The 27341-nt window shown below is 46.0% G+C and overlaps 1 protein-coding gene across 10 annotated transcripts in view; it reads right to left on the bottom strand.

Moving 5' to 3' along the window:
* The window catches only part of HIVEP1 (HIVEP zinc finger 1), a 127391-nt gene extending 114493 nt beyond the window's left edge, over positions 1 to 12898 (bottom strand). For 3 of the 10 annotated variants that reach the window (XR_012672489.1, XM_075142687.1, XM_075142696.1), the window contains exons 1-2: positions 12805 to 12898; positions 8721 to 8867 (exon numbers count right to left, since the gene is read on the bottom strand). Coding sequence is in view for 8 of the 10 variants with exons in the window: in XM_075142687.1 (XP_074998788.1) it covers positions 8721 to 8760 (40 nt within the window). In the remaining 2 variants the exon portion in view is untranslated. The other 7 variants (XM_075142689.1, XM_075142688.1, XM_075142690.1 and 4 more) reach the window with 7 other exon arrangements.
* Positions 12899 to 27341: the final 14443 nt, after the last annotated feature.

The raw sequence follows: 27341 nt of genomic DNA, 5'->3' as shown, positions 1-27341 counted from the left end.
CCTGTGGTTAGAAAAAAATAGTTTTCACCTCTTCAGCAATTTTGCAAAGTGTTAGGTCAAACAGACACTACCCCCTAACATGCAGACAACTGCGTGTTGATACTGAGCTCCCTGAGCAAGGTCCTGCATGCCTGTCCACCCTGCCAAGGACCGGTCCCACAGCCCAAGAATCCTTGCCTGGAGCAGCAGGTAAGTATTTATCACACAAACCCTTTCAAGCATCGTAACACAGGCACAACGCGAGTGTGAAGGAAACAGTATTATGCTGCAAATTCCTTTAGTACCTTTTTTATTGAAGAGAATTCATTGCAACAAGGTATTTTTAAATGGTAACAATGGTCTTGGAAAGCTTATTGGGCTAGATGTAAGACTGTGCAGTAACACAGCCCAAAACTGCAAAGTCTAGTGGACTGATGCTTTCAAAGTTTGAAAATACTGACAGGAGTGTTAACAGAGAAACTTGCATTGTTTTAAAGCAGTAAAAAGTTAATTAAGAAAAACATGAGACCATAAGCCTTTTTCATAACAGCCATTTAAGATGTAGATGACCATAAACCTGCGAGGAGGCTCTCTTACCCAAGCTTCTCAAGCCTATCCAGGATTTTGCTATTTACATGTTAATTTCTAATGGTTACATATTAGAAGTGGCTGTTGGGTTTTTTGTTTGTTTTTTAAGTAATTTCACACACACTGACACAAACCCCACCCCAATTAAAACAGCTACCTTACATACCTTACACATACTCTCACAGCAAACCAAAATCTATTCTGAAATGCAAGGATTTAAAAAAACAACCAACAAACCAACAAGTCATATTCTTCTAAATGCTCACAAGAAAGCTGGACTCTTACAAAATGTAATTGTTCCTGGGCTCAAAAGACTGGACTCAGTTTCACCGCAGAGCCAACTGCCTGCTTTAATAGAAATGTTTGAAAGAGCACCTGCTGAAAGCTTACTTTTTGTTTCTCTTTTCACAGCTACGATTTTTTTCATGACCTTCCTAACACACTGGAGTTCATGCTTCAACAAATGCCAAATTCTGTAGCATTTCTTACTCCACGCTCAATTAGCAATAAAGAAGATACAGGATGTAAAGGTGAGGCAGAATTACAGATCTGCACTGTTTCCACTTCACTGTATTCTGAAAGAAATCTAACTGGCTTATACATAGCTTTCAAGCCCCAATTCATTGCTGGTTTTTTCGTTTCTGTACAAATTCAATTTTTTTTAACCTTGCCCTTCACCAATTTCTTCCAGCTCAAGCCTGATTCTAACTGCAATTATAATGATTTTATGTTCCATAAAAAATACAATTTGTTGTTTTCTACTATCAAAAGAACAGAACTAAGCTCTTTCCTCCATTCTTTTTCTTTCATCAACATTCTCGCCGGTATTTCTTTGCAATCCTGTGAGCTGGAATACCATTCTTTTATCCCTCTTCTTCATGTTATTTTAACTCCCTCTGAAAGCACCTATTTTTGCCGCTGCCTGTATCCAGCAGACTCTCTTTGCATTATCCCCATTTTCTTTTCCTAATATTCAGTGTGCATATGCAGAAATCTATAAATACATATTCAAAGCTGACAGCGCCAGCTACAATCAAGTTTGGTTTTCTGGACCTCTTTTTAATTGCTTAAATCTTAGCCAAATTTTGTTAATCCTCAATGAAAGTTCTACGCCAAATTTTAGAGGGAGTGTTTTGTTCTTAAAGTCATCCATTAAGAACCTCCATCGCTTCCCAGTTTTGAAATTTGTCAACAGAAGGCGAGGTTCTTGACAGAAAAGCAAAGAAACCAGAAATAAGGAACATACCTTTTGTTATCCTTATGAAAATCTATACCTGCCTTTGGACAACTAAAGCAGCTCAAAAATCCTGCTGCTTACACATGGCAATTAGAGATTTCCGACATAGTTTCACAATGAGTTCAAGGAAGAGGCTCAAGACAACCCTGCCTCTGCGCTGTCCCTCCCAGGCTGCCACCGCCACCTGCTCCAGCAGCAGAGAGGTGTACAGCATCAGGGAACCAACAACCCAGCACAAAAATTACCCCCCGCCCGTGATGCTAGCATAACTCACTCTGGGTGCCACTACTTCTTCCACTGCGGGGCCAGCCAACACACGAGCGAGGAGGGCAACACAACAAGGGGAACAAGCATCTGGGGTGGGGGAAGGCAAGACCGCTTCACTTCCTCCTCCTCCTCCTCTTCCTCTAGCGGCAATGGCTTAAACCAGTCTCGAAACCAACTGGGAAACGATGACATTAAAGATGTTCCTCTCTAGAGACTTCTCCTGCAGCGAGTATTCCCTCCTGGCTGCAGGGGCTTTCTCAGCAACAGCTCGAAACTCTGCAACATGATGATCAACACTCACCGATGGGAGCGATTTCTTTCTCCGCTCTCCAGCGCCTGGTCCACGCGGAGTACGTCAGCATGCTGCATGGCTCACGCAGCAAAAGTCTGCGTTGCAGCCTGAGGTCCCAACACATCGATGACTCATATGAGAAGCGTTGTGGTTCAATACGGTGGAATTTCTTGGGTTTTTAGTTTGGTATTTTAAAAGCTAGGAAGTAACCTTTAAGAATACCTTTTAAATGTTAAGATTGTGAAGCGAAGCAGCAAGAAGTTGGAGAACGCCAAAAGCAAGGGTGTTTACGCAAACTAAGCCAGTGCGCAAAATGGTCTGTGCTCACTGCTTGGCTCTGTTTACTACCAGTTTCGTCATCGTCTTTTTCCATTATTTAGCCACCGAGTGTCTGCTTCACAACACTAACAACTTTATCTTCTGAGCCCTTAGAAGCTGATGTGGTACTGGTATCTCCAATTTACAGGCAGAAAACAGAGGCATAGAGAGATTAAAAGATTTGCCAAAAGTGTTGGCTAATCCTGGAGCTTCAACTTTAGTCACCTAGACCTTGATTTTTTTTTTTTTTTTAAAAGTATTTAGCACTTTTGCAGTGTTTTGCATCCAGACTGTAGCCATAGTGGACCAACTGCAGTTGCAAAAACTCAGAATTTGTGCCCGGGCATCTCGACTCAGGCAAAATGCAGCACACACCATTAGCAGCTGGCTGCAAAGGTAACAGAATCGCTCAGTCTCACACAAGAAACTCAGTGGCAGAGGCAGGAATTAAACGCGACGACACTTAACAGTGTTATCCACCCTACTGTTCTTTCCCCTCTTGCAATCCACTCTCAACAGGCTTTTGTCCATCACCTGTGGGCACTGACATTAAGTCCCAACCATCCTGTGCAGTGAATAGGACTAGACCCTATTGAAAACACACGATCAAATTTAGGGACACGGAACAACGAGACAGGAACAGGACAGGTGACGGGTGGCAAATTACAGCTTTAAATCCAGGCTTTCTTACACTGCAAAGTATTTTAGACAGTTTTTCACATGTAAATATAGACATTATTCACATTACAATAAAATCTAAGGGCTGCAGCCAAGATGATCTCTAATGTGCAAGACGTTGGACCATACACACCGTAAAAAACAGCCTAAAGATCTTACACTCTAAACAAGTAAAACAAAAACAAACAAAAAAAAGGGAAACATTATCATTCCACATCCCAGATGAGAAATAGGAGGCACAGGGAGAGTACTTCTATGGTCTACAAGAGATCTGGTCTATTCATTCCATTACACGTGGATCTGCTGGCACTCCAGCTGATGATACACCAACAGAGCCATGCATTCTCTCTACCTTCCTGAGGGAGGTTTTTGGTTCAAATTTGGTTTGCAGAAGAAATTATATGAAACAATCTGATATACAGAAACAAGAACTGCTGTCAAATCAAGGAATAGTTCTATAATAAAGTCACCAAGTCAAAACTCTGACTTCTTGTTCCACCTGTGTCTCACACATGCTCCAGAAATTTAAGCAAGACACATATGCAGCATCTTTACAGACGTCCAGAGGCACGACACAGAGGGCAGACCACTGGCACTTCTGATGCACCAATACTGCATCAACAGCCCCCGTTGATCATCAAATACCCTGAAGTGGAGCATTATTTTTGTCTTGGAAACAATACCAAGACCCAAAAGCCAAAAGTTGTGCTTGCACATTTCTTTTGAACCAAGCAAACACAAGTTACAGAAGTGAGCCTTGAGAAACCTCAGCGCTTCTATTTTTATAAGTCATTTAATGCAAATCATGAACTAAAGCACAGCACACCAATCGATTCTCAAGTTTTATAGATGACACGACCAAACACTAATAAGAAATATCAACCTGTCAGCTTTCAGTGTAGACAGGCCTATTTCAGTACTGAAAGCACATTACAATTTTAAACCAACTCAGAGAGCCTTTGCTAAATCACACTTAAGATGTAGTAGATGCCTAGCTCTTCTGGACATCGTAAGGCCCAGAATGTGTCCAGCTTTCCAGCAAACTTAAGCACGCTTTTCAGATTACTGTAAAGCTATCAAGATATTGAGCAAAGCTATTCATGTTATACTTGCATTTCCTTATCAAATGCAAAGTGATAAAGATTTGGAGATGGCTGTTGAACTTTATGGGCCTGTCCACCATTTGTTTCAGATAGAAATATTTGTTTGAGAAGGAAAAACAGAAACAGCAACAACTCATCTTCTTAAAAATAACAGAAAGCTTATCTAGAAAGAGACAAAGTTCAAAATATTTGTGTTACAGTTTTGTATTGGTGAATCAGAGCACTGTGCTAAACACTGTACACATAATAAATAAGTTTTCATTTTAAACTCTGCAACTGGGTACTTCTAAGTAAACAAAAACATGAGTTGTTTTTCCTTCTATATCCTCACAACCATCTGACAACAAACCAAGCCCATTCAGCCCTGCTAAAAGCATAATTCTCTAATGGAACTGTGCTTCTGGGAATACGTTACAGCTTCTATGAAACGTTTTGTTACACCTGTGTATCAATTGGCCAGTAAATATAGGGTGTAACCGCATGCGAAGTAGTCTTTTTGTTAGTTTTAGTGAGCTAAACTTCACAAAACAAATGAAGTAAATTAAGAAAAGACGACCTCTGGATATCTGAATAAAACAGATATTTTCCTCTTCTGCAGCACACTTATTTTCTGGAGGGGGAGTGATGACGCTTTTGATAAGCAACATGATACGCATCTTCAATATTTAAGAGACTAAGACAACATCAGGAACACCTGCTTATAAACTCACTTCCAGTCACTTAGCTGACAGGTAACCCATGCCAGGCTTTTCCTAGGCATGCCTTTGGCCTTCGCCTTTGAAACTACTAAGCATTTTCCAGAACCTGCATGCATCCAATCCATATCCTTTTGCAGGTAATTGCAAAACTGTAATTTCTCTCACATTTTAGCCACTCATCCCTACTGCTGGGGATGACCACGACTGTTAAGTTAGTCCGAAGACTAAGTCTGACACTGTGCACAACTCCTTTTACCAAAGCAGTCCACCAGCGATGGTAACATTTCTCGCGTAAGAAGGTATTTGCAGTGAGGAGCAGGGAAGGCTGATGTGACAAAACAACATCACGAAACAAGCGCAGCACAGCAGATGCCTTATTGGTACCCTTCAGATACGACATGCTCATTCAGCCGCAGTCGGGCATTAAAACCATGTCACTAACGTATAGTCATGAAAACAAATGGCCAACTAATTTTTTTTTTTAATTTTTATTTGCAAAATAATCTTCCCATATCCTGTCCTCTTGATACAGGTTTTTTTTTTCCCTGCTGTAAAATCAGGTTAGTATAGCACTATACTGACTCATCTATAAACAGACAGTGAAAGCTAAGAAGGGGGAGAGCGGAGAGGACCTCAGCACACAAAAAAAACCCCACAAAAAATAAATTTGATCTTCACTGAATCTGATACTCTAGGACCACTACTAATCTGCCAAAGGCTGTCAGCTCTCTTAGCAGTACACAAAATGAGTAAAATCAAGCCATGTCACAAAAAGAAGAGCCTTAAGGTTTCCTGCCAAAATCTTCAATTTAGCTCTCTATATTAAACAACGCTACTTCATTTTCCCCAGACAATAAGGTTGCTTACGGTAAACACAGGCAATATTAAAACTTTCAAAACGTACTCCTATGCTGCAGCAAACCTCAAATTAACTAATGGGAGTGTGTGGGGGGTGGTGTTTATGGTGGGGTTTTTTCTGTGTGGTTTTTTTGTGGGGAGGGAGAGAGGGATTATGTTGGGTTTTTTTTTAGGGGAAAATACTTTAGATTCTTGGACTTGGTTGTTTATTCTCCAGGCTGACTTGGACTGCAAGCGCAACCCAAGTAACTCATCTGATGCACAACAGGATAGAGAGTGTCAAGGGTTGTTCAACAGTGATCTCTCAAAAAAGTTAAACATTGATGGGCTCTGGACAAGTCCAGCTAAAGCTGTTGGTGATTTGACTGCTGTGGGGCAATGAGAGGAGTTGGGATAAGGGAGGGAGAAGCCAGGTAAGGGCATGGAGTGTTCTTTGTACATAGTACAAGGTGACAATCAGGTTTAGACAATTTAAAAATACCTTTTAACCTAAAAATACAGGTTACTTAATCTTACAGTTTTGTCTTCCAGAAGTTATAAAACGTAAGAGTTTGCAGAGTTTTACCTTCAACCACAGACATTTATTCTTTTTGCAGATTTAGTTATCATCGGTACTAATTACCACGGATTAAACCACAGTGTTAAAAAACCACATTTTTAAAGTTTTAATGGTTAAAGAGTGTCAAATTAAGATGGCTCTAACTTTGCATACATAAAAATAAGCTGTCAGAAAACAAACCTGTGAAATCTTTCAGCCTCCTCAAGTTCCAGCAAAAACTGAGGGTTTAAGCAAATATTTTCTGCAATATTCTCAGAGACTGATAAAATGACTAAAGAAACTGAAATCCAGTTTTCCTCATCATCTAGACTAAAAATGGAAATAGGGCATAACTAATGAGAAGTAAACTGATTTTTCAAATCACTTCACCTCTAATAACCCATGACAGTAGCAATATATGCTCACGACATGTTGAAGTTTGCAGCACCTGTGTAGTTTTAACAATTATTTAACCATTCCAACATCATTTCAAATTATGGGCTCACTGTATATGTCTATTTCCCTTCTCAACATTGAACCCATCTTAATTCATTCAAGAACTCCATTAGTTGTGGAAAAATAGGAACTGATGAAAACTGCTATTACAGGGGGTGATAAAAGCTAAATGACTGGGGAAATTACGCAAGGCAAAAAAAAAAGCAATTAATTTCTTACATAATTAAGAGTTCAATTAGATTATTTATTTTAAACGCATTTACTTAAGTGAATAGAAAGCTTTCCAATAGACTTAACTCCTCTTAAGTTTCAAGCAATACAAGAGTAGATATCAGACAGAGTACTAAAATTAGATCACTCTCATATTTGATCGGAAAACATAAGCTCAGCTACGTCAGCAACTTGGTAAGCAGCAATATTAAAAATCAGGTCCTAATTTACTGCTTCACATTCAGTAAGAAGGGGAAACGGCATCACCTAAATGTGAAATTCCTGATCTGTGATGGAGGTTTATCCATCACACCGAACAATGCTGCTCAGCCCTTCCTGAATAAAGACACTGCAAAAATGTCTCCTCCAGCAGAGATTGTTAGTGGTAGCAGTGATACAATCTGCAAATGCGAGGTCTCAAGATACAGCTGTATACATGAGCACTTGAGAGCCTCTCAACTATAAACTAACTGAAACACATGCGGATGTTTGTTGGGTTTTGGCATAAAAAGTTAAAACCGGATTCAAATGCTGTTCCTGCCCCTAAAACTTTATGTTGATACTTGTGGTTTTGTAATAGCTTTTATTCTCTGAAGGGATGCTTCCATACTGCAACTGTAAAATTCACATCAAAAAAGCTGATGACAGCTACACGTGAGGGTGCAGGTGGAAGCATGTTCTCCCGAAAGCTGCGTACGAGGGTGGGGACGGAAGCGCGTTTCCCCTCAACATACACATCTGCTCGTCAACTGACCTCTATTTTTCCGCTCATTTAGTTCCTCCAGGGCCACTTCTACCAAGACAGTAACAAATAACCATAGGATCAGATTCCTCACATTCATCTGCCAGTCCTGCGCTCTGTTAAGTGCACTGGGACTTTGTTCAAGGAAACGTCTGGACGTACAAGCTTGCCAGTTTGTGGAGCAGGTCGCTTGCCTGATTGCTCCTTTCCACAGCCAAGGAGCTACCATTCCGCTGTGCGAAGGCAGGACAGCGAGGAGATCAAGGTCAAACCTAGCAATGCCCAAGGTAGCATGGGTGACAGAGATGATAAATAATGGGGAGGCATGCATGGGAGGAGAGTTTGATCCCCTCAAAAGTAAGCCAAACTGATTACTACTAAGAAAAACAACTACAGGCTGTCAGATCTCATGATGCTTCTACGTGACATGCATTTCCCACCTCCCTGTATATTTCAGCTGTAAATTCTCTGGTAAGGAAACTACGTCTTCCTTAGCATTTTCAAAGTTCATGCTGGTTATTGCTGTAAGCTGGAGGATACCAAGAATGCTGTCAAGCACACAGACTGCTGCAATAAGAACAGATTCCACTTATTTCTCTCAAAATTAGAGCTGTCTCGCAGATGACTCCTAAAACTTGCTTGCAAACTATTTTTGGATCAAAACAGACTTCTTAAATACATATTCCTTTAACCTCGTAATTGAAACGGCAACTGAGTTTCCCAAGAGCTTTTCTTTCTCAGCTGAGCACTACATACCTCTCAGATTTCTGGGATGTATCTGCTTTGTCCGAGGCATTTTCCTCTAATCTCATACACCACTTTCTCCTCTCAGAAATGGAAAGTACAGCAAGCAGAGAGATGGCAGCTCCATAAACTTGTCAAAGGGTTCAGTTATTCCATATGCTAAAAAAAGAGAGAGAAAAGTTATGATATGGACACATGAATAAGGAAAACAGAGATACCTATCTGCCCCCTTTAATCCTCAAACTGCTATGGAAATTAGCGATGAGCCAGAAATACTTCCGTACCTATCCTTTTACAGAGTGAAATGTTCCAATATCTTAAGAAAACTACATGAGGGTGAAACTCCTTTTGGGATTACTCAGGAAGCATGAGAAAGCTAAGACACTTTTCCACATTTGTCAGCTGTTTTCTAGCCAGAAAACCTCTTCCAACAACTCATGTCCCATGCAAATAAATCCAGAAAACTAAACAAAATTTGACATCAGGCTTTAAGATACAGATCTTCATCTCGGGGTGGGGGGAGTGCAGAGTGGAGAGCAAACGCACACTGCATCAGCAATAATCCGCCCTATTTGTAACATCAGTCACCTCCGGGTTCCTTACACGGAGCATGCAAGTCCGGAAGAACTCCCCATGGGATATTTCTGCCGAAATATCAGCGTATAGCAAACAATCACACCGGCTCTTGACCTACCTGCAAGCTGTTGCACAGCAAGTTTCTGCCCTGGCGTGGTCCTACGTGGCTGCAGCAGCCCCTGCATTTACAGGTGGCTGCAGCCAGCAAAGCCCCAGTTCGGATAAACCCCACAGACCAGGGAATTCCTTTAAATAGCCTAACACACGGATTTGCTGCTGAAATGGTACAAACCTACATTTGCATCCCCAAACCTACATCTTTTTCAAGACTAACAAAACTTTACTTTTCAAATATTCTTACGATTTACTTCCAGTTTAAGCAGCATTTTGCTTACTTTCTGAAATCCTACAGGATGTGAAATCTCCCACAGAACTATGGCAAACTACTTACGCACAAGAACTTAAAAAAGAAAATGACTGGTGTAATTCTGCTCTTCCAGCTAAACTAAAACATTCACCGCTTTTCACTTTTTTTTTTGTAGTAGTACTACCTCATGTTAACAGATTTTATTTTTTTTTTTTTTTTAGTTAACACCAGGAAGAAATTTTAAAAATTTATATAAACTTCAGAATGGCCCCTAATACTGACAAGTTGATCAAGGATAGCTACTTGAAGTATGTAGAATTTTTAGCATTTAAGTATTAATTTAGGGTTTGTTTTCTTTAAGACAACCATGTTTTTCATAAAAATGGAATTCAAACCCACTTAAAATAGACTACTTGCAACCACCCCTTCAGTCTACAGACTGTTGAGGAATATAATGATTAATTTTTAATGTTTCTTTTGTCTGTTGCTGCATAGAAGGACCCAAACAGGAGAAGAAACTGACTGCAACTGACACAAAGGAAGGCTGGAAAATGTTATTCTGACTAATGGTTCTTCACTAGGGTATTACTGCACGTTAAAGGAAAACCAAGGAAAAATCCAAAACAGAGCACGCAGCCTGTCAAGTTGTTCACCCATACCACTTTATCTGCAAGGATAACAGAAAGATTTAGAAATTAAATAAAACCTTGTGCTAACAGGTCCATTCTCCTGGTCTTGGACACAGCAGCTGGGTTGCTTGGAGCAACAAGCACCCCCCGAACCCCAGTCCCCCTTCAGTGGGAACTCTGGGTGTTGCTGGGCTGACGTTTTTAAAGATTATAATAAACACTGTCACTTCTTTATGCAAGTTATTTGGAGCAGGAGTTTGAAATCCCCCGGGTATCCGTAAATCATAAGCACCTCCCGATGCTCCCCTGCAGCACAAATGACATCTTTTTTATGCTTTAAAACCACGAATTTCCCCCGCTCACCAGCAGGACTTATTCTTTCGGGGGAAGAGATGGCCGTGTGAAAGCCACGGCGGAAACACCGCGCAGGACCCTCGCGAAAAATCATTCCCTCCTTAATTTGAACAAAAAAGGGGGAAGGAGACACGGGCCTTTGCAAACGCAGCGGTCACATTCCCCCTCTCCCCCCCCCCCCCAAAAAAAATGCAGATCAGGGAGCGGGGCGGGGCGGCAGCCAGCCCCGGGGCCCCGGGAGCCGCCGGTATGCGCGAGCAGGGTTGCAAAGGGAAGGGAGAGAGGGAAAAAAAAAACATGAATGAATAAAGAGGGAGGAGCCTGGGAAAACCCCTCTGCAACGCCGCACCGAACAAAGCGCTGCACACATGCCGGCGGGGGGGGGGGGGGGGGGGAAGCGGGGGGAGCGGCCGCAGCCCGGCTCCCAGCGGGGACGGGCGGCGGGAGGAGTCGGGCCGGGGCTCCGCGGCACCCACCCCCCCCCAACCCAAACCTCGGCTGCGAAGCGGGGGGGAGCACACCGACAAACCGCCTGGAGCTGTGGGGTGCAGCCGGCACCCCCGGGGAGAGCGCGGGCGGGCGGGCGCGGAGTCCCCGCGCGTCCCGGCGGTGGGGTGGGGGGTGGGGGGGAGCGGGGCCTGCGGTCCTCCCCGCCGCCGCCCGCCCCCCCCCCGCCGCTGCCGCCGGCGGAGGACACATTGTGTTGTGGCTGCCGCAGCTCCGCGCAGAGGGGGGCGCCGGCCGCGGCGCGGGGCGGCGGGGAGCGCCCGTCCCACCCCGCACCCCCTCCCTCCCCAGGGCGCCTCCCGAGCTCCCCTCCCGTCCCCCCCCGCGGGGCCCGCTGCAAACCTGGCGGAGGGGCCGGCGCGGCGGCGGCTGATGGCGGCGGCGGGGAACGCGGCGACCCCTGCGCGGCGGCGGCGGCGGCAGGAGGGGGGGAGAGCGGGGGGGCCGGGAGCCTCCTTCACTTGACAACCTCAAACACAAACATGACCCAGCGCCGCCGCCGCCGCCGCGCCCGGGCGCGCAGACACACACACACGCACACACGGCCCGGCACCGACACCCACCCCTCCTCCATGCACCGTCCCCCCGGGCCGGCCAAGGCACCGCCCCCCGGCACGGCCCCCCTCCGCAGCCCCCCGCCGCCGTGCCGGCCGGCCCCCGGCCGCGCCCGCCCCCCGCGGCAGACCCCTCCTTCGGGCGCCCCCCCCGCCCCCCGCCATGTCCCACACGGGAGCAGACCAACCCCGGACCCCCCCCCCGCCCCTGCCCCCCGGCTGCGGGGCGATGAAGGGGGGACACACACAATGCGGGGGGACCGGGGGGGGGGGGGGGGGGAGGGAGCCTCCCCTGACAGGCGGGAGGGGCGGGGCGGGCCCGGCGGGGGAGGGCCGGCAGGCACGGGCGGGCTCGGCGCATCCGCCGGGCTCCCCTCAGGGAGAGACGCGCTCCCCCGCCCCGCCCCTCCCCCCGGCGCCCCGGTCACTGGCGGGGGGAGGGGCGCGAGGCGGCGGCGCGGGCCACGGGCGGGGGGGGGGAAGGGGGGGCGGGGGGTGTTTTACCTTCTCTCACTTTCTATTGCAGGAAGCGGGGCCGTAGCAGTGACGTCACCGGGTCTCCCGGCCCCGCCCCCCTTCCCCGGCCGGGCGGGCGGGGGGAGGAAGGCGGGGGTGGGGGAGGGGTCGGGGGAGGGGTCACCGAGGGGGTTTCCTCGCGGCCCGGTGGGGGAGGGACGGCGGCGGAGCGCGAGGCACAACAGACGCGCCGCGGGCCGGCTTCCCCGCCGCCGCCGCCGCCTCTCGGGCGGGACCCCGCGGCCACCGCCCCGGCCCCGGTTGTACGTCCCGGGCCGCCCCCCGCCCCTAACGGCCGGGGGGGTCTCCTCAGGGGGTCCCGCGCGGCGGCCGCTCCCAGCACGAAGCAGCGCCGCCCCCGAGGGCAAGAGTCACCCCTGGCCCCCCGCCGCTCGGGGCGCTGCGCCGGTGCGCGTCGCGCTCCCCCCTGCCGCGGCCCGGCCCCCGGGGCACCGGCACGGCCGGACGCGCGCACACACACACACAGAGCCGGGGCTGACGCGGAGATCCCGGAGGTTCCTCCCCGCCGCCCGGGCTTCCCCGCGCCCCCGCCGCCCGCCCCGCCGCGCCCCGGCGCCGCCGGGGAAACTCACCGCCGCGCCGCGCCGCGCATCCTGCCGCGGCTAACTTTTCATCCCGGGCGGCAGCGAGCCCCTCCGCCGCTGGAAGTGGGCGGGGGAGGAAATACGAGGAGGAGGCGCGTCGTGCTCTCCGCCGCGGCGCCCCTTTTTTGGCCCGGGCCGCGGGATTTGCCGGTGGGGGCCGTGCCGCGGCGGCTGGGCTCCTGCATCAGCTGTGCGTGTGTGCACAGCCTGCGTGGGCACGCGTGTGTGTCTGCGTGCGTGTGCCCCGAGCGGGGTCACCCTGCCCGGGAAGGGCGGTCCCCCCCGCGCCGGGGCAGGGAGGCACGGCCACGGCCGGGAAACGCCGTGCCCCCCCCCCCCCGCCCCCGCCAAAAGGCGATGTGGAGAGCAGGGGGCTGGGCTGGGCTTTTGGCGCTGAGGAGGGGTCTTTTGTATTTAATTTTTATGCGGGCTGCCTGACAAAGAGGTGTTGGCAACTTTTCATTACCGCTCAGGTTTTCCATCAGGTTTTGCGTTTGGAGCCAGCACGTGATGTCTTTAGCAAATAAACCCAATTAAATATTTCTTGCATCACCTCACAGTTCCTCCTCCTCCTGCGCTCCCTTGGCACCCCTTGTGCTCAGCTGTAAGCGCTTTCACCACGCTACATCCTTCTCTTGTAAGACCCGGGCCTGCCTTAAGAGAACATGACCACCATTTCCAGAGTCTTTGAGTTTTTCACAAACTGCATTTAATCATGCAGGGTTTTCATAAGACAGGCAGAGACTTTCATCCCCATGTCAGAAGGGAGAAACCAAGGCAGGAAGACGCAGAGTAGCTCATTGCAGACCTGTACACAGACACGAGACCACTTCTGTCTGAGCTTTTGGCCACAGGCACTGCCTCTGAGCTATTTTTCCTCTTGAGTTCACGTAAGTTATACCTTGAAAACGTTTATGGGTTACAATGGTGGCAGGTTCTCTGCTGTGGGTAAGCTGTCCTGCCTCCTGTCTGGAAGCAACAGAAGTATTCACTACACAGAAGGCAGAAGTAAGCGGCCAGCCTTCACACTGCCTGGCTAGTCTGCAACCTGGCAGTTACGGTGAGAGATGGTATTCATCACAGAATCAGAGATTTATGGAAAAAACAGACCCTCAAAGAGTATCTTCAAGGAGAAATGTTGTATTTGCTACTTCTCCAGTTAGACAAGAAAGTGATGATTTTTTTTGTTAGAGACTGTGCTTGTCTTTCCCCTCTAGTTTTTAGACTTGGGGCTCTGGCTTGCTAAAGAACAGAATTGCCATTAGCCTGAACACATCAATGTGAGTACGATCCTGCGGGTGCCATAAGCTTAATTTAGTGTACCAAGTCTGACCAGTCACAAACCTGAGATCAAGTGGCCTCTCAAACTAGCTCTGGACCTCTACTTGTTTACTTGTTCTGTTCAGCTGTCTCAGAGTCTGTCCCGCCGGCCTTTGCGATACACGGCATCTGGCTCCTTCCTCTTCTACTCATTGTCTGAAAGCTTCAGGTTGCTGTCACCAGATTCATCAGGGAGGAAGCATCAGATGCTGGCCCTTCCTCACAAGATGCCCAAAAAAAAAGGACCCACCACAGCTGCTGCTGGTGCCAAAGGAAGTCCTAGGTTACCCATCTCTTTGCAAGAGAGATGAACTTATTCATCTGAATAAGTTCAATGTAAGTGCTCTGACATGCAAGTTGAAATGAAGGACAACAGCAAACACCCTGGCGCCAGCAGGAAACTCTTCTGCTAGAAGTCATCAAACTGCATCCCACCCAGCAGCGTGAAAATCCAGCTCTCTCACCACATAGATGTGTACAGGAATATAATAGGTGCCCTTCCTCTGCAAACAAGCACAAGTGTTTTTACAAGAATGACTCAATGAGGTGTCGAAGAAGAGACAGGTCCCCAGGGAGGCATGGGGCATGTCGGATGGTGCCAGCTGATCCACCCTTGAACATAAAACCAGTCATCTCAAAGTCAGTTTGGGTCAGAGGACAAAACACAGAACTGAAAGTCTGGCCCCGTGAGGTTATTCCCTCGGCCATCTGAAAAAGCGGCCGAAGAGGCAGCTGTGAGCTGGTGACACCAAAGAGCCATCTCCAGCCCAGCTCGGTGTTGCTCCAGCAGGCTCCCCTCTGGGCAGGTAGAAAATACAGTCCCAAGGGTTTTGAAAAGGCGGCATACCAGGCTGGTTATCCTGGGCAGACCACCTCATCTTTTTCTGTCTATTTTTCCATCAGTAAAGAGGAAGTGCTTACCCACTCAGTAAAGTACTTTGGGAAAAGTACTGTGGGTGATTGCTAGTAGGAGGCACATAGTAATCTTCTCAAACCTGCAAATGAGGGAAATTCTTTAAAAGTTTTCAGCGAGATCTAAAATGCCGCATCAATATGCACATTGAAAAAAATCCTTCGTGGCAGAATTTAAATACTTTTAAAATTTCTCCTAAAAGGAGCCCTACAGGATACAAATTCCCTTTAAATGACTTCGTGTGTATCTGAATGGGGAAGATTATTAAGGCTTTTTTCTTTCTAAAACTCCATTACATCTTCAGGAGGACACCTATTTTTAAACACCCTCTAGATTTACGCTCGAAACCCCTACGCTCAGAAACTGGTATTCTGTAATGGCTCACAGGTATTTTATATATAAATACATACACATACACACATTAGGCTCTCAAGAAACCATGATACATTAGGTACTTTTAAATAATTCATTGTTAAGCACCCCATGATAAATCTCTAGCTGAACAGTATGTGATTTTGCTAGAATTCTTGGTATATATTGAATGTGAAGCACTGTGGTAAATTTAACTACACTGAGCATCAAATGTGAAAATTTTATATTGTACATTACATCCTGATACGCGACTGAGAATCTTTATTATTGAGGCTTCAGGGAATTTTTGAGGGAACTTCTGAAGTCCTGAAAAGAAAAAACAAGACTGAGCGCTATTTCTCTATAGAAGTTGAGATTTTCTCAGAGAAGGGAAATTCCGTAAGTAGCCTGTATTGAATTAACATAAAGGTTTCACTAAAAGAACTGCTGTCTATTAGCTTGTGCTCTGAGGCTCCTCGTTCGGCGCTATTCAGATGAAAGTCAGAGGATCTTGGCTTACCTGGCACGAGCCCGTGCTCAGAGCGTTTCCAGGGCTTGCCGCTCCTGCAGCAGGGCCAGAGAGATAGGGCAGCAACCGCTGCTGCGAGGGGAGGTCATTTTTCCCCTTTTCTCCAGCCGTAACTGTCACCCCAGATACTCACAACTCTCCCTTGTCAGCAACGGCCAGACGCTTTCCCAGAGGCAGGCAAAGATGACAGCAGGGACCTGGCCGTGCGTCGCTCCCTGCAGCCTGCTGCTCCGAGCAAGGAGCTGGTGCTGGTTGGGGCATTTTGCATGGCAATGTCCTGTATCTCCCCTTGCAGGATGTCCGAAAAGGCAGGTTGCTTTTATGTTGTCCCGTAAGTTGAATTGGTTCCTTCTCATTTGGACAAACTGGCATTATGCAATGGAAAAATGTACCATTGAAGAATTTTGTCCCAACCTTGCTTTTTTACTTATATATACACACTGCAGCTGTGTGTGGTGGTCACTGGTGTGGACCCCTGAGGCCAAGGAAAGGTGCAAGTCTGTCCAGCTTCAGGTTCATCAAGTGATATAGGGCACAATTCACTGACAGAGCTTCACCTTTTTTCCAGATATTATTAACCAGACATTTCAATGAACTTCATGATAACTGATGCCATAACTAGTTATTTACACCATGTTCATCTTAATGATATCGGAGCATCTCAGACAAGAATACCTATGTTTAAGATGCTATGTTTTGGTGACTGTTTGTCCTTCCCCCTCCTTGGAAGAGCCCCAACTGCTGTGGTGCTCCCCCAGGGATAATCACAGGAGAGCTTTCCCAACAACAGCTCCTCCAGGTGGGTGAAGCAGTCCTCACCCTACCTACACCACCACCACAGCCTGACATCAGCCTTCTTTCCTCCCAGCACACGAGGCCTCGCGTGTTTTGGTCACAGGACAAGAGATGGGCCTCAGAGCGAAGCACCCGCTGAGGAGGTTGCTTTCTAGCAGAGTCCTTTTGAGGTCTCCTTCGGTACTGCAAGCTCTGGCAGGACTAGTGCTGTGCCCACAACCACCTGCAGCATCCTCTCTGCAGAGAAGATGGCAAGGCCAAGAGCAAGAGACTCATCCTCAGCACTTTGCAGGCTGGCCCCCACTCCCTGCCCAGCCAAACCCTCCATGATGGCATGCCAAAGTCTAAGGAGGGAAAAAAAAGAAAGTAATTAAAACCTTTTTCTCCAAAAGGTGTATGCTGTGCCCATGCTGTTGCTGACCTGCGCTGAGCAGGATGAGAGGACCAGGCTGGACCACCGCCATGTGACGAATGCCTTGTACTGAGCACACCACACATCTAGCAGGGCTTTGTGGGATGTGACATTAAACCCTTTTGGGAGGGAGATAATTGCCACACAGAATTATGAGATCTGGGGTGGAGGATTTGGGAGAAGGCAAAGGCTCATTTGCAGTGCAGGATATGATACTGTTGGGGTTATATTAAAGGGCTGAGCCAGCTCAGACTCCCTTCCTCCTCCCCGAGATGGAGCTCACCCAAGGCCCTGAGCACAGTCTTGTGTCCAAACATGAGGCAAGTTTGAGCTTGGGCCGGCGCTCTGAAGTTAGCATAGATGTAGCCATGAAAACCAAGTCCCAGAGCTTTTGGCTTTCCACTGAAAACTGCTTCTGCCTTTTCAGAAAGAACTGTTTCTCTGTAGGTCAGCAGGCTCTGTACATTTACAGCCCTTTTACTCCCTTGCACCCATGTATTTTTAATCCTAACTGAGCTAGACAGGTTTCTTGCCGTCTCTGAACTTTTTCATGAAGTTGCTCATATTTTCCACTGCATCTCCCCTTCACCTCAGCTCGCCAGTTCACTCTGATCTTTCTTTCTCAGTAGCTCTAGGTTCTGAACTGTTCATTTAAATGCGGTGTGGTTTGCCAGCATTTTTTAAGCCTTTTATTTTATCTGTTAAAGAAACAGAGGACACATATGCACTTAACACGAGTTCACCTTGCCAAGATGCTTTCAGTAGTATGCTTTTTCTTTAGATTCGACCATTAACATTTTAACATATCTGAACAATTAAAAAGCATTTCACCCCGTGCCTTCTTCCCCAAGTATTTTTGCCATTTAATGGCACTCTAGTATTATGTTTGCCACAGACATGTATGGGAGAGGTCTTTTAAATATCACATTCTGAGCACATTAAGTTAGCTTAGCAGCTCAAAGGTTGCAGGGTTAATTATGTTTTGCTTATTTCCTTTTATTTTCTCTGGAAATGTTTTCCCTTGCCTCCTTCCCCGTACAGATGTGAGTATAAGAAATCCACAAAGAGGAAAAAATCCCCATTCTATTGAAAAATCTCAAACAATTTAAAATTTCTTTGATTACTGGGATGTTTACTTTGCCAGGCATATTGCGAATCATTAGGCACAGATCAACAACAAAGCTTCAGGTTCCTTTAGCCTTGTTCCCCTGCCTATAAAGTGGCATTCAAATAATATATGGAGTATTTGCAGTGGTTAATCACAAGCCAGACATACAGCACCTTTCATAAGCTGTGCTATTTCTTTCATTTAAAGATGTTCAGTCCTCCTTAAATCCAAATGGCTACAACAATAACTAAACGTATGGTTTCGCTTTGAATGATCTGGGTGCCTTTCTGTTAATAATCCTGCTACATAGTTTCTCTGTTTGTAGGGTCTCCTGAAAAATAATTTCCTCCAGCTGTAGCCAGTGATTTTGTTAAATCTTTTTATCTTTTTAAACTCAGGCTAACAAGTGTCAGGCTCCAATGCTGAGGAGCATAGAAAGTTTTCAAAACACGCTTTAGCAAACAAATGCAAGTTGTAAACACAGCACTTGCAGTCTTGCAGCTGTCCCAAAATTTCACAAGGCCAACACTGTAAAAGCCATGGATCTCATTTTCCAAAATCCTATCACAGCAGCATGACTGCATCCTATACCCATTTTCACACATCGATAAACAATTACCCGCATAGCGTACAAGACAGAGGAAAACTAGGCGTAGGAGAGCAACAGTGATATAAGTAAGAGACCTGGTTCAAGGCTGGCTTCTCACTGCAGTAAGGAGACAAATATTTTGCGTTTGGTTTTTCACGGATCGGCCGAAGGCTGCTAGGCAGCCCGGAAAGCCGACAGCCAGCCCCGTCTCCCACCTGGCCGGGCTGTTGCCCCAGGTTGGCTTGGCAGCCTCTGCTCGGGCTTCTCCAGGTCCAGCTGCACATGCATCCCTTCCAGAAAGTTGTGCCGTGGGATCGTCGCTTCCCAGTTGAAGCCCCTTTTCACCAAGGAGGAGTAAGACATTTCACAACTGACTATATCGTCTATTTAAGCACTGTAATGTCTTGAAAGGCAACATCAAAACGTGCTCTAGGGTGCAACAGCAGGCCTCAAAGCTGTTTGTCTGTCGGCATAAGAAGTGGTACAACAGAAAAAGCACACTTTATTTCCTTCAGAGGTGAATCATTCCCCAGCCCTGTCTTTACAGCAAGCGTTAAGGCCTTTTCTACGTCACAGAAATATGACATACCCTACTTTGATCAAACTGTGGAACAGCCATACTGATGAATTAAATGTGCGTACATTTGTGGAGAGGAGAATCTGACACTGATGCACAATTAAGCTTGCAGATAAGCTCGTGGCCACACAAGGAAAAGCAAAAGTTAAGACATCAGATCCTCCACTGGCTTAAATTGGCATAGTTCCTCTGAGATACATAAATTATATTATTGCCATAGAAATCCTACAGGAGAAATGGCTGGCCAGCCTGTAAAAGCCCAAACACAGCATGCACTCACCGCTTAAAAATACTGAGTTTGGCAGGGGTGACAAAACCCAGGTCAATACTTGACCTGAAGAAATCCTGCATGGAGGCCAGGCCTGCTGAGATAGAGACCCAGCCACGTGAGGCAGATGCCGGGCGCAGATAGGAGAGGAGCTTGCAAAGAACAGCTCGGCTCCCTGAAGGCTTCAGGCACCAGCATGCAGACAGGGGGAAGAGTATGTAGCACAGCTGTGAATCCCTCTCTAGAGAGGTATTTCCCTTGTGGAGTAATTTTTCCTGTGCCTATCTTCAGGAAAGAATTTGCGTGTCTGTTAAGTCGCACTAATGCCAGTGAGTGCACTCTCAGAAAGCCAGAGCATATGCTTAAGGGCTTCTTGTATCAAGTTTTACAGGCATCATTTAAACACGCGAGTTATCCCCTTGGCTTTGTGGGACACTCGTGCCTAGAGTCCTTGATGATCTTACTGTAGCCTCAGTAGAAAACTTCAAACGGAAAAAGAAAGTGAATGTTACTAAATCAAAAAAGTTCACAGAGAACAAAACATAACTGAACCCCTCCTCCCCCCATCTAGGGTTCCATTTTGTGTATCTGATCGTGTGAACGGCTTGCACAACAAGGCACCGAGATCAATGGGGCTAACAAACCACAGGTTGTGCTTTTTGTTGAGTCAGAGGCATTGTCTGCAAATATTCAGAGCGAGTTCTGCAATGCTCCACCATGCATGATCTCATTATCAAGGCTGTAGTGCCATTCTGGTGTAATGCTTTAGAGATCCTTCTCTGGTAAAAAACACAACTGTGCATTACTTTTGTTGTCTCTTAAATAGCAATACACAAAGCTGTAAAAACCCTTCTAATTATGTTTAAAACCCAATCACATTAAAACCAAAGCTGATGCCAAGAACATTTTAATCACACAAACCAAGAGATGCAGAAACAATTCACTCCACTGCTACAGACTGTAGAATGAAGTAAGCATGATAATTTCAGTCTGGTTGATGGAGGCCAAACTCATGATACCCACATTTACATCTCCCCTTTTTCCTGCAAGCTGCCTGTAAGCTCCTTTTTTTGTTTGTTTGGTTTTTTAAATACCCTTTCCACTTACACACACTTTACTCCCATTGCCAGGGCCCAGCTTGCTGTTGTGTGTTTTGTCTCTTTATCCAGTTCTTCTCCACACTACTTCTCTCCCAACTTCAAAGCACCTTTTCCCTACCCAGGTTGCATGAGGACACAGTATGCGTTCCACCTTATTTTCCCCAATCTGGATGCGTCTTTTGAGAAGTTGCAGGTTAGGAGAGTAAGGAGTGAAGCTTCCTTCACTCACTTCTCTATCATCCTCCCCCTTGGCTGACCATTTGGTGTATACCTCTTAAGCAGCTCCCAACGAGAGCACAGAGAGGACATGGAGGTGCAAACAACAGTTCCTTTTTTTAAAATTTGGGACCCGCTGCCCAGTCCTGTTACTACTGAGACCAAAAACATTCCTTGATACTGTGGAGTTGACTGAATGCACTGACAAAAAGTGATCAAAAGCTGATTCTGGAAGTCTACTGCAGAAATACCCTCAACTGCAGAGTCCCAGTCCTCTTGACCTATAAAATGCAAGTGCGTTGGTCTGACTGATAAGAAACAGCAAGTACGACCTAAACACCAAGCTCTGGAAACACTCACAGGAACCACATCAGTGCACATTTCTTACGTAGACAAGCAATGCTTTGCAGGCTCAAGCCAGTGAGGTGATACATTGAGTAGAGGATTATCTTTATTTGTGGGCAAAGTTCTCTAGCCAAATCTGAACCACAGATCTTCACATCTGAAAATAAAAGCGTTATCTAGATTTTTCTCCTGTGTCAGAGATATTATAGCGAAGCTGCTAGAGGCTTCTGTTCCTTACCTCTGCCTTCTGTTGCTACTTTCCTGCCTCCAGGAGAAGAGAAGCCAGTTACAGACAGCTCCTTCTTCATTAGGCAAAAAGGTGACTTCAGTTAGAGTGCTTCTGCAGAGTAGTCACCATCTTCTGTAATTTTGGTAGCGATGGCCACAGTAGCTCACCTCTACACACTCACGTATGTACCTGAAGAGAGTGTCAGAGAATAGCAAGAGCAGGTCTTTTCTCCAAGGGATGGCAAGCTAGGAGCTGAGGTGATCCCATGGTCTGCCCCACAGCGCCAAGTGAGCCAAGCAGGACAGGCCCAGAGATGGTGGCCAGATCCAACCACGGGTCCAGACCATAAGGCAAAAGCATGTTGATAGGGCAGGTCAAGATCAAGCCAAGAAGCCAGTTCATGGGTGAGGTCCAGTGATGTCTAGGTAGGGCCAAGGTGACAAGACAGAGCCAGGTTCAGGCTGGGAAACCAGTCCATGTGTTGAGCTCCAGAGAAAAGGACTCCATGGCCAGCCATAGGCAGGCTGAGCTGGAGACCAGCATTCCTCCAAACAGCTCAGGCAAGAGCTGATGGTTTCCAGCTGAACTTAAAAGGGTTTCTGGGCTCTTTTAAGGTGGGTGAGGCCTCAGGTGAGGCTGGTCAGGGCCATTAAGGACTGTTAGTGTTCTCAGGGACCTGAGGGAGAAAACAAGCAAAAGAAACTGCAAAACGTACTTGTGTATGTATAACACATTCATGTATACGTATGTATGTATAGCATGTATATGTCACCACGTTAATATTCTGTTTCTTAAGTACACTCTCCTCATTTCTGAGCATCTGGCTTATAATTTCAGATCCTGTAAGGTGTGGAATAGTCCTTAACTCTAAAAAGGTATCTGATGCCACACAGCAAGCCAAAGATTAAAAAGTTAAAGAAAGCCACAGCTACAATAAAGGGATTGCAAGTACTTTTAAACAAAAACTCCAACCTGCAAACAATATGGCCTGCATTCAAATTTACATCCAGGCTACTTTAAAATCTCTTCAAGGACTTTTTAGTTTGCCTGGCTACAAATCATTATAAATCTGGAAAGTATTCTTCTGCATTTCCTACATCCTTCCTACATGCTCTCTTTTTATTTGCATTACTACTTTCTACTCTCGCTACTACCTGTTATGTTCACTTTTTGGACTATTTTCCCCAAATTGATTCTCCCTTTGATCTTTCCAGTCCACAAGGGTAACCTTTGCAAGCTCTCTATTATTTGTGGTCTTTGGTAGCACCTGTAGTCCTTTCTAAGTTAAAAATCAACTGAAGAATTAATTCACGTGCTGTTTGCCTTCTCTCTGCTCTCACTGGTGAGTATCTGACACCAGGTTGGACCCCACACCGAATCCTGAAATAGCCTGAATTTTGAGAAAAATTTCCATTCCTGGGACTCGCCCTTGCCATCGGTCGGGTTGTTACAAGCAGTGTTCAGGCAGACATGCACGCACACACACACAGGATCAGGCTTGCAACTGTTGGATTTCCTGGGACAAGGTTGTATTCTAATTATCCTGCAGTAAGACGTTTCAGGGCTGCTGAAAAAAAATATATTAAATATAAAACAATTATTCTTATGAGTAACTTCCTTTACCTCATGTCCCAGCTTCATTTGGTTTTCTCTGTATTTACAGTCTGGTTTTATGCCGCAATTATTCCTGGCCAAATCATCTGAAACAATTTTTAAAACATTTAATTTTGCAAATGTTTCTATACAAATGCAAATCCTTTATTAGAGTTTAGATATTACATTTATTCTTTCCTTTTCATTGCAAATTTGTGTAATTAGATTTTAATTTAGTTTATATTGGAATTTTTTAATGTTTAAAATCCCATCTGTACCCTAGCATCACCTCCAAATGGTCCAGGTTGAAGTCTCCTGGATTTCGATGTTGTGGAAAAATGTCTTCTACTAGCTCTACTCTTTCAGCTGTGCTTGAGTGCGTTAGTGTCGCACATGGAGTTTACATCCTGCTCTGCCAGCAGAAGGGGTTGTGTGGACGCTCCCTAAGCTGCTCTACTGCATGTGGGCTAGTTCAGACTGCTTTCTTTAGCGGTTTAAGTTAACTGAGTTAATTCTGTAAAGAAGCAAATGGTCTATGTAAACATATTTCCACCTGCTGGCAAGTCGGTGGGAATGGTGACCTCTGGCACAGGAACAATAACCAATACCTTGGGGGGCAATATCTTCAACCAGCGGAGATAGTCGCAAAGTAAACACGTGCTTATGCCCGAACTCAACTAAAACCTGGAACACAAGAATGCTGCAAAAGCTGCGTTAAGCTTTGAAAAGAGAGATGGGGGTGACAAAGAAGAACGATGCATGGTACTGCACCTGAGTGTTGTGGGACACCGTGAGCAATCGAACAGAGCAGTTCCCTGGGTTGTTCTGGAAAATGCAGGTGCGGAGTCAGCGTACAGCAAACCCTCCCAGATTGCACAGATGACTCAACAGAACTTCAAAACCATCTATACGGAAGAGTTATTCAAGGGTGATTCATGACCACTGGCAGGAGGGGATTATCCAGGGAGAGGACGAGGGCAGTTTCATTTTCTGAAACAGCTTCAGAGAAAATGAATCAGATTCAGACTGAAGTCCGGCCACCACGAGTGGCCATCATGCTCTGATCTGTAGAGACTGGCGGCTGCATAGCATGTCTTAATGGAGGAAGTCTGAAATATTTTAGAAACTATAGAGCAGCCCATAGCTCTTACACCAACAATGTCACTAGAAGAAGGTCTGGGCAGGCACTGCAGCTGAGCGCATCCAGCAGCGCTCTCAGATGCTGGAGAGATGCAGCGAATGCTCCTCGTCACACTGCATGGTCATATCAGGAGAGAAGCCTCACATCTGAGAAACTAAAGCTGAGGAGAGTGGAAAAAGAAAACCAAGCTCGATGGAAAGAGCACCGTACATGCACATTTGTGTCCGGGCAGCTTCTTGCACCCTTTTCCATCTCCGTAGTTATAGAGGGGCTGCCAGGATCCAGCCTTCAATAAAAGGCATCTGTTTCTGAGGTGAAAACCAGCACTTAGTTGCTAACAGCACACAGTAACTCTACACATCAGTGCAGAGCAGGAAATGAAAAACGCCTTTTCTAACTATGTTATAATGGCAATTTTAGGTAGATGGAACATTAGCAGCGGATGCCAAGCTGGAAGCTGGCCACCCCGTTGGCTTTTCAGCAGTAGCTTTGGTCTTTGGAAGCTTTTCACAGGCTGACAATGCTTCAGAAGAGTCTACTTTTGTCTGGGATTACAAAAATCAATCGCACCACTTGTACATAACATGAATGGTTACCATGCGGATAGCCCCTTCAACCAACTGACATTTATTCCAGGTTATCACATCCAGCGTGCCACAGGAAGCTTTCTTTAGCTTTATGGTACTGTTTGTCAGGAGATCATTTCCATTTTTAAACTTGGTTTTCTCTTTCAAAGGAGAATAGATTTTTTTTCTCCCAATAGGCAAAATTAGTTCCTTCAGGGAAGGTTTAGGTGCTGCTAATGTGTCCCAGGCCCTCTTGGTCTTGTAAGCCATTTCAAGACCTGCACACAACACCCGTGTCACTGTAGTGTTGCACCTCTTCTTGTCTCTTAAACATCCATAAAATGGATCTTGAGCTGTAACTACCTTTCAATCCTTCTTTCAGTGGAGAAAAGTCATATCAGTTGGTGGAAATTATACTTCTGCCAATGTTAAACCTCCTTTCAGTTGGTAAAGCCTTGTCGATCAAAACAGAAGCATTTTATACATGAATATCACTCAAGAAACACCACAGCAGAGGCAGGTTTCGCAGCTCAGCCCACGTATCTGCATTGCGGCCTTTTGAAATAACAGAGACAACCCAAAACATCCTGAAAGCCATCCAGCTTCACTCTGGGGGAATTGCCTGACTCGCTATCACAAAGTTAGCAGACCACCTTATATATCCTTACATCTTTTCTGAGAGTGGCATAAGGATTAAGACGAGGACATCCCCACCTCCAGCCGATGCTTCGTTGCTGCACTCAGCCTATTTGCTTCTCCTTTCGAACTGTCCTTGGGGCCACCAACAGTTGGGACAAATCAAAGAAGCTTTCGGACTCCAGTTTAAGTTAGGAAACTGGTTTTGTCCACTGCTGGCCTAAGATTCAGAGTGTGAGCATGGCTTAAAAAAATGCATTTCCCTTTTCCACTTCCACCCCCAAATTATGCCTTGTATCTGCCGCAGAGACTTGGGACACGCTACTTAGCAACTTCATGGTGAATCAGACATATTACACAATGATTTGATTAAAGGAAGCATTCCTCTTCAACTGAGACACAGTTATGTCACGGATCTGCACAGAAAGCTTTCCAAACTATCATTCATCCAACAGTCCAGAGCAGCTGTTAATATTTAAGGAGCACCAGAAGTTACTAAGTGTCTCTAAAATACCTGTGGGATTTAAATGTTCCCTGTGAGGTCCACTTGATAGACTCATCGTGATTTTGGCCATGCCATAGGATTGATTCATCTGCCCCTTGAGTATTTCCTAGTGCTCGGCAAAGAAAAGGTAGCAAAAAGATAGTTTTCCGTGGAAAGTCATACATATGCATGGTACACATATGTTTTATGTAACGTGTATCTCTCTGTGTACCTATGCACAAAAACGTGCTCAGAAAACACTGTTCAGACTGTAAAGTTCACCACTCAGTAGTTAGCAAACACTACAAGAAAGGTTACCCATGCAGTATTAGTTTAGTCCTGTATAGTGAGTATTGGAGACCAGCATCATGCTCCTTTGCTCTGGGTGAAGGCCACCCCATGCATTGCGTGTTGCTGAGGGTGAGACTCCAGAGGAGCAGGGTCAGACATGTTTTGATCACAGCTCATCCCAAGTAAGAGCCTACTGCCCTGGCCCTACCACCAGCTACTCATCACCCCTTCTCTGCCAGGCATATAATCACACTTTCTGATCTGCCAGCACAGCTCCATCTGTAGTCATTTCCTAACTCAAATTCTGTCAAATGATCTGTTTTTTGGGGGGAGGAAGGGGGTTGTATATGCTTTCAAAGGGTAGGCAAAACAGTGACCCTGCTATGCCGGATCATTTTTGCAAAACTGAGGAACAGCGAGATGTGCTATTCTGCCAACAGATCTGAGGGGTCAGCAACCCATGAGACAGGATCCTCTGCAGCCAGAACATTGTGTCTGATTGCACCATTAATGAGCTCCTGTTCAATATTTCTTTTTCACCATATTGCTCAAGGCATGGTACCAAAGCCTTAGTAACGGTGCCATTCAAACCCTGTGGTGGAGACAGAATTACTAATATCTATAACACCCACCACTGTAGTATCACAAATACCCATTTGTTCATTAATTTTAAATGCCCAGTTTGATTTTTTCAGAAGCTTTAGCATTATACAGCACTTTACTTGATGGGGGAACAACTTACATTGGCTTTTGTTGCAAGCGTAAGCATCAGCACCTGAAGTTTGGAATATAGAATGTAAGAAACACACTTTCTTAAATAAGCTGTCAAACTGTCAAAGCTTGATTAACATCATGTAGGAATTAGAGCAGAACCAAGGACAGATTTTTTTTTTTCCAGGACAAGATACTGCTCTGACAATCTCCTTCCTCAGTCCTTTGTTCAGGCAATGCACATTTGCCAATTTCTATATCGAACAAAGCGGGGACCCTGTAAAGCTTGGATCCATCCCAGAGCAGATCAATCCTGCACCTTCAGCAAAGAAGAGTCCTGAGGGGAAAAAA

Source organism: Calonectris borealis, chromosome 2 (assembly GCF_964195595.1).
Source record: "Calonectris borealis chromosome 2, bCalBor7.hap1.2, whole genome shotgun sequence".
Taxonomy (NCBI): Eukaryota; Metazoa; Chordata; class Aves; order Procellariiformes; family Procellariidae; genus Calonectris; species Calonectris borealis.
This window is presented reverse-complemented; position numbering and strand designations above follow the sequence as displayed.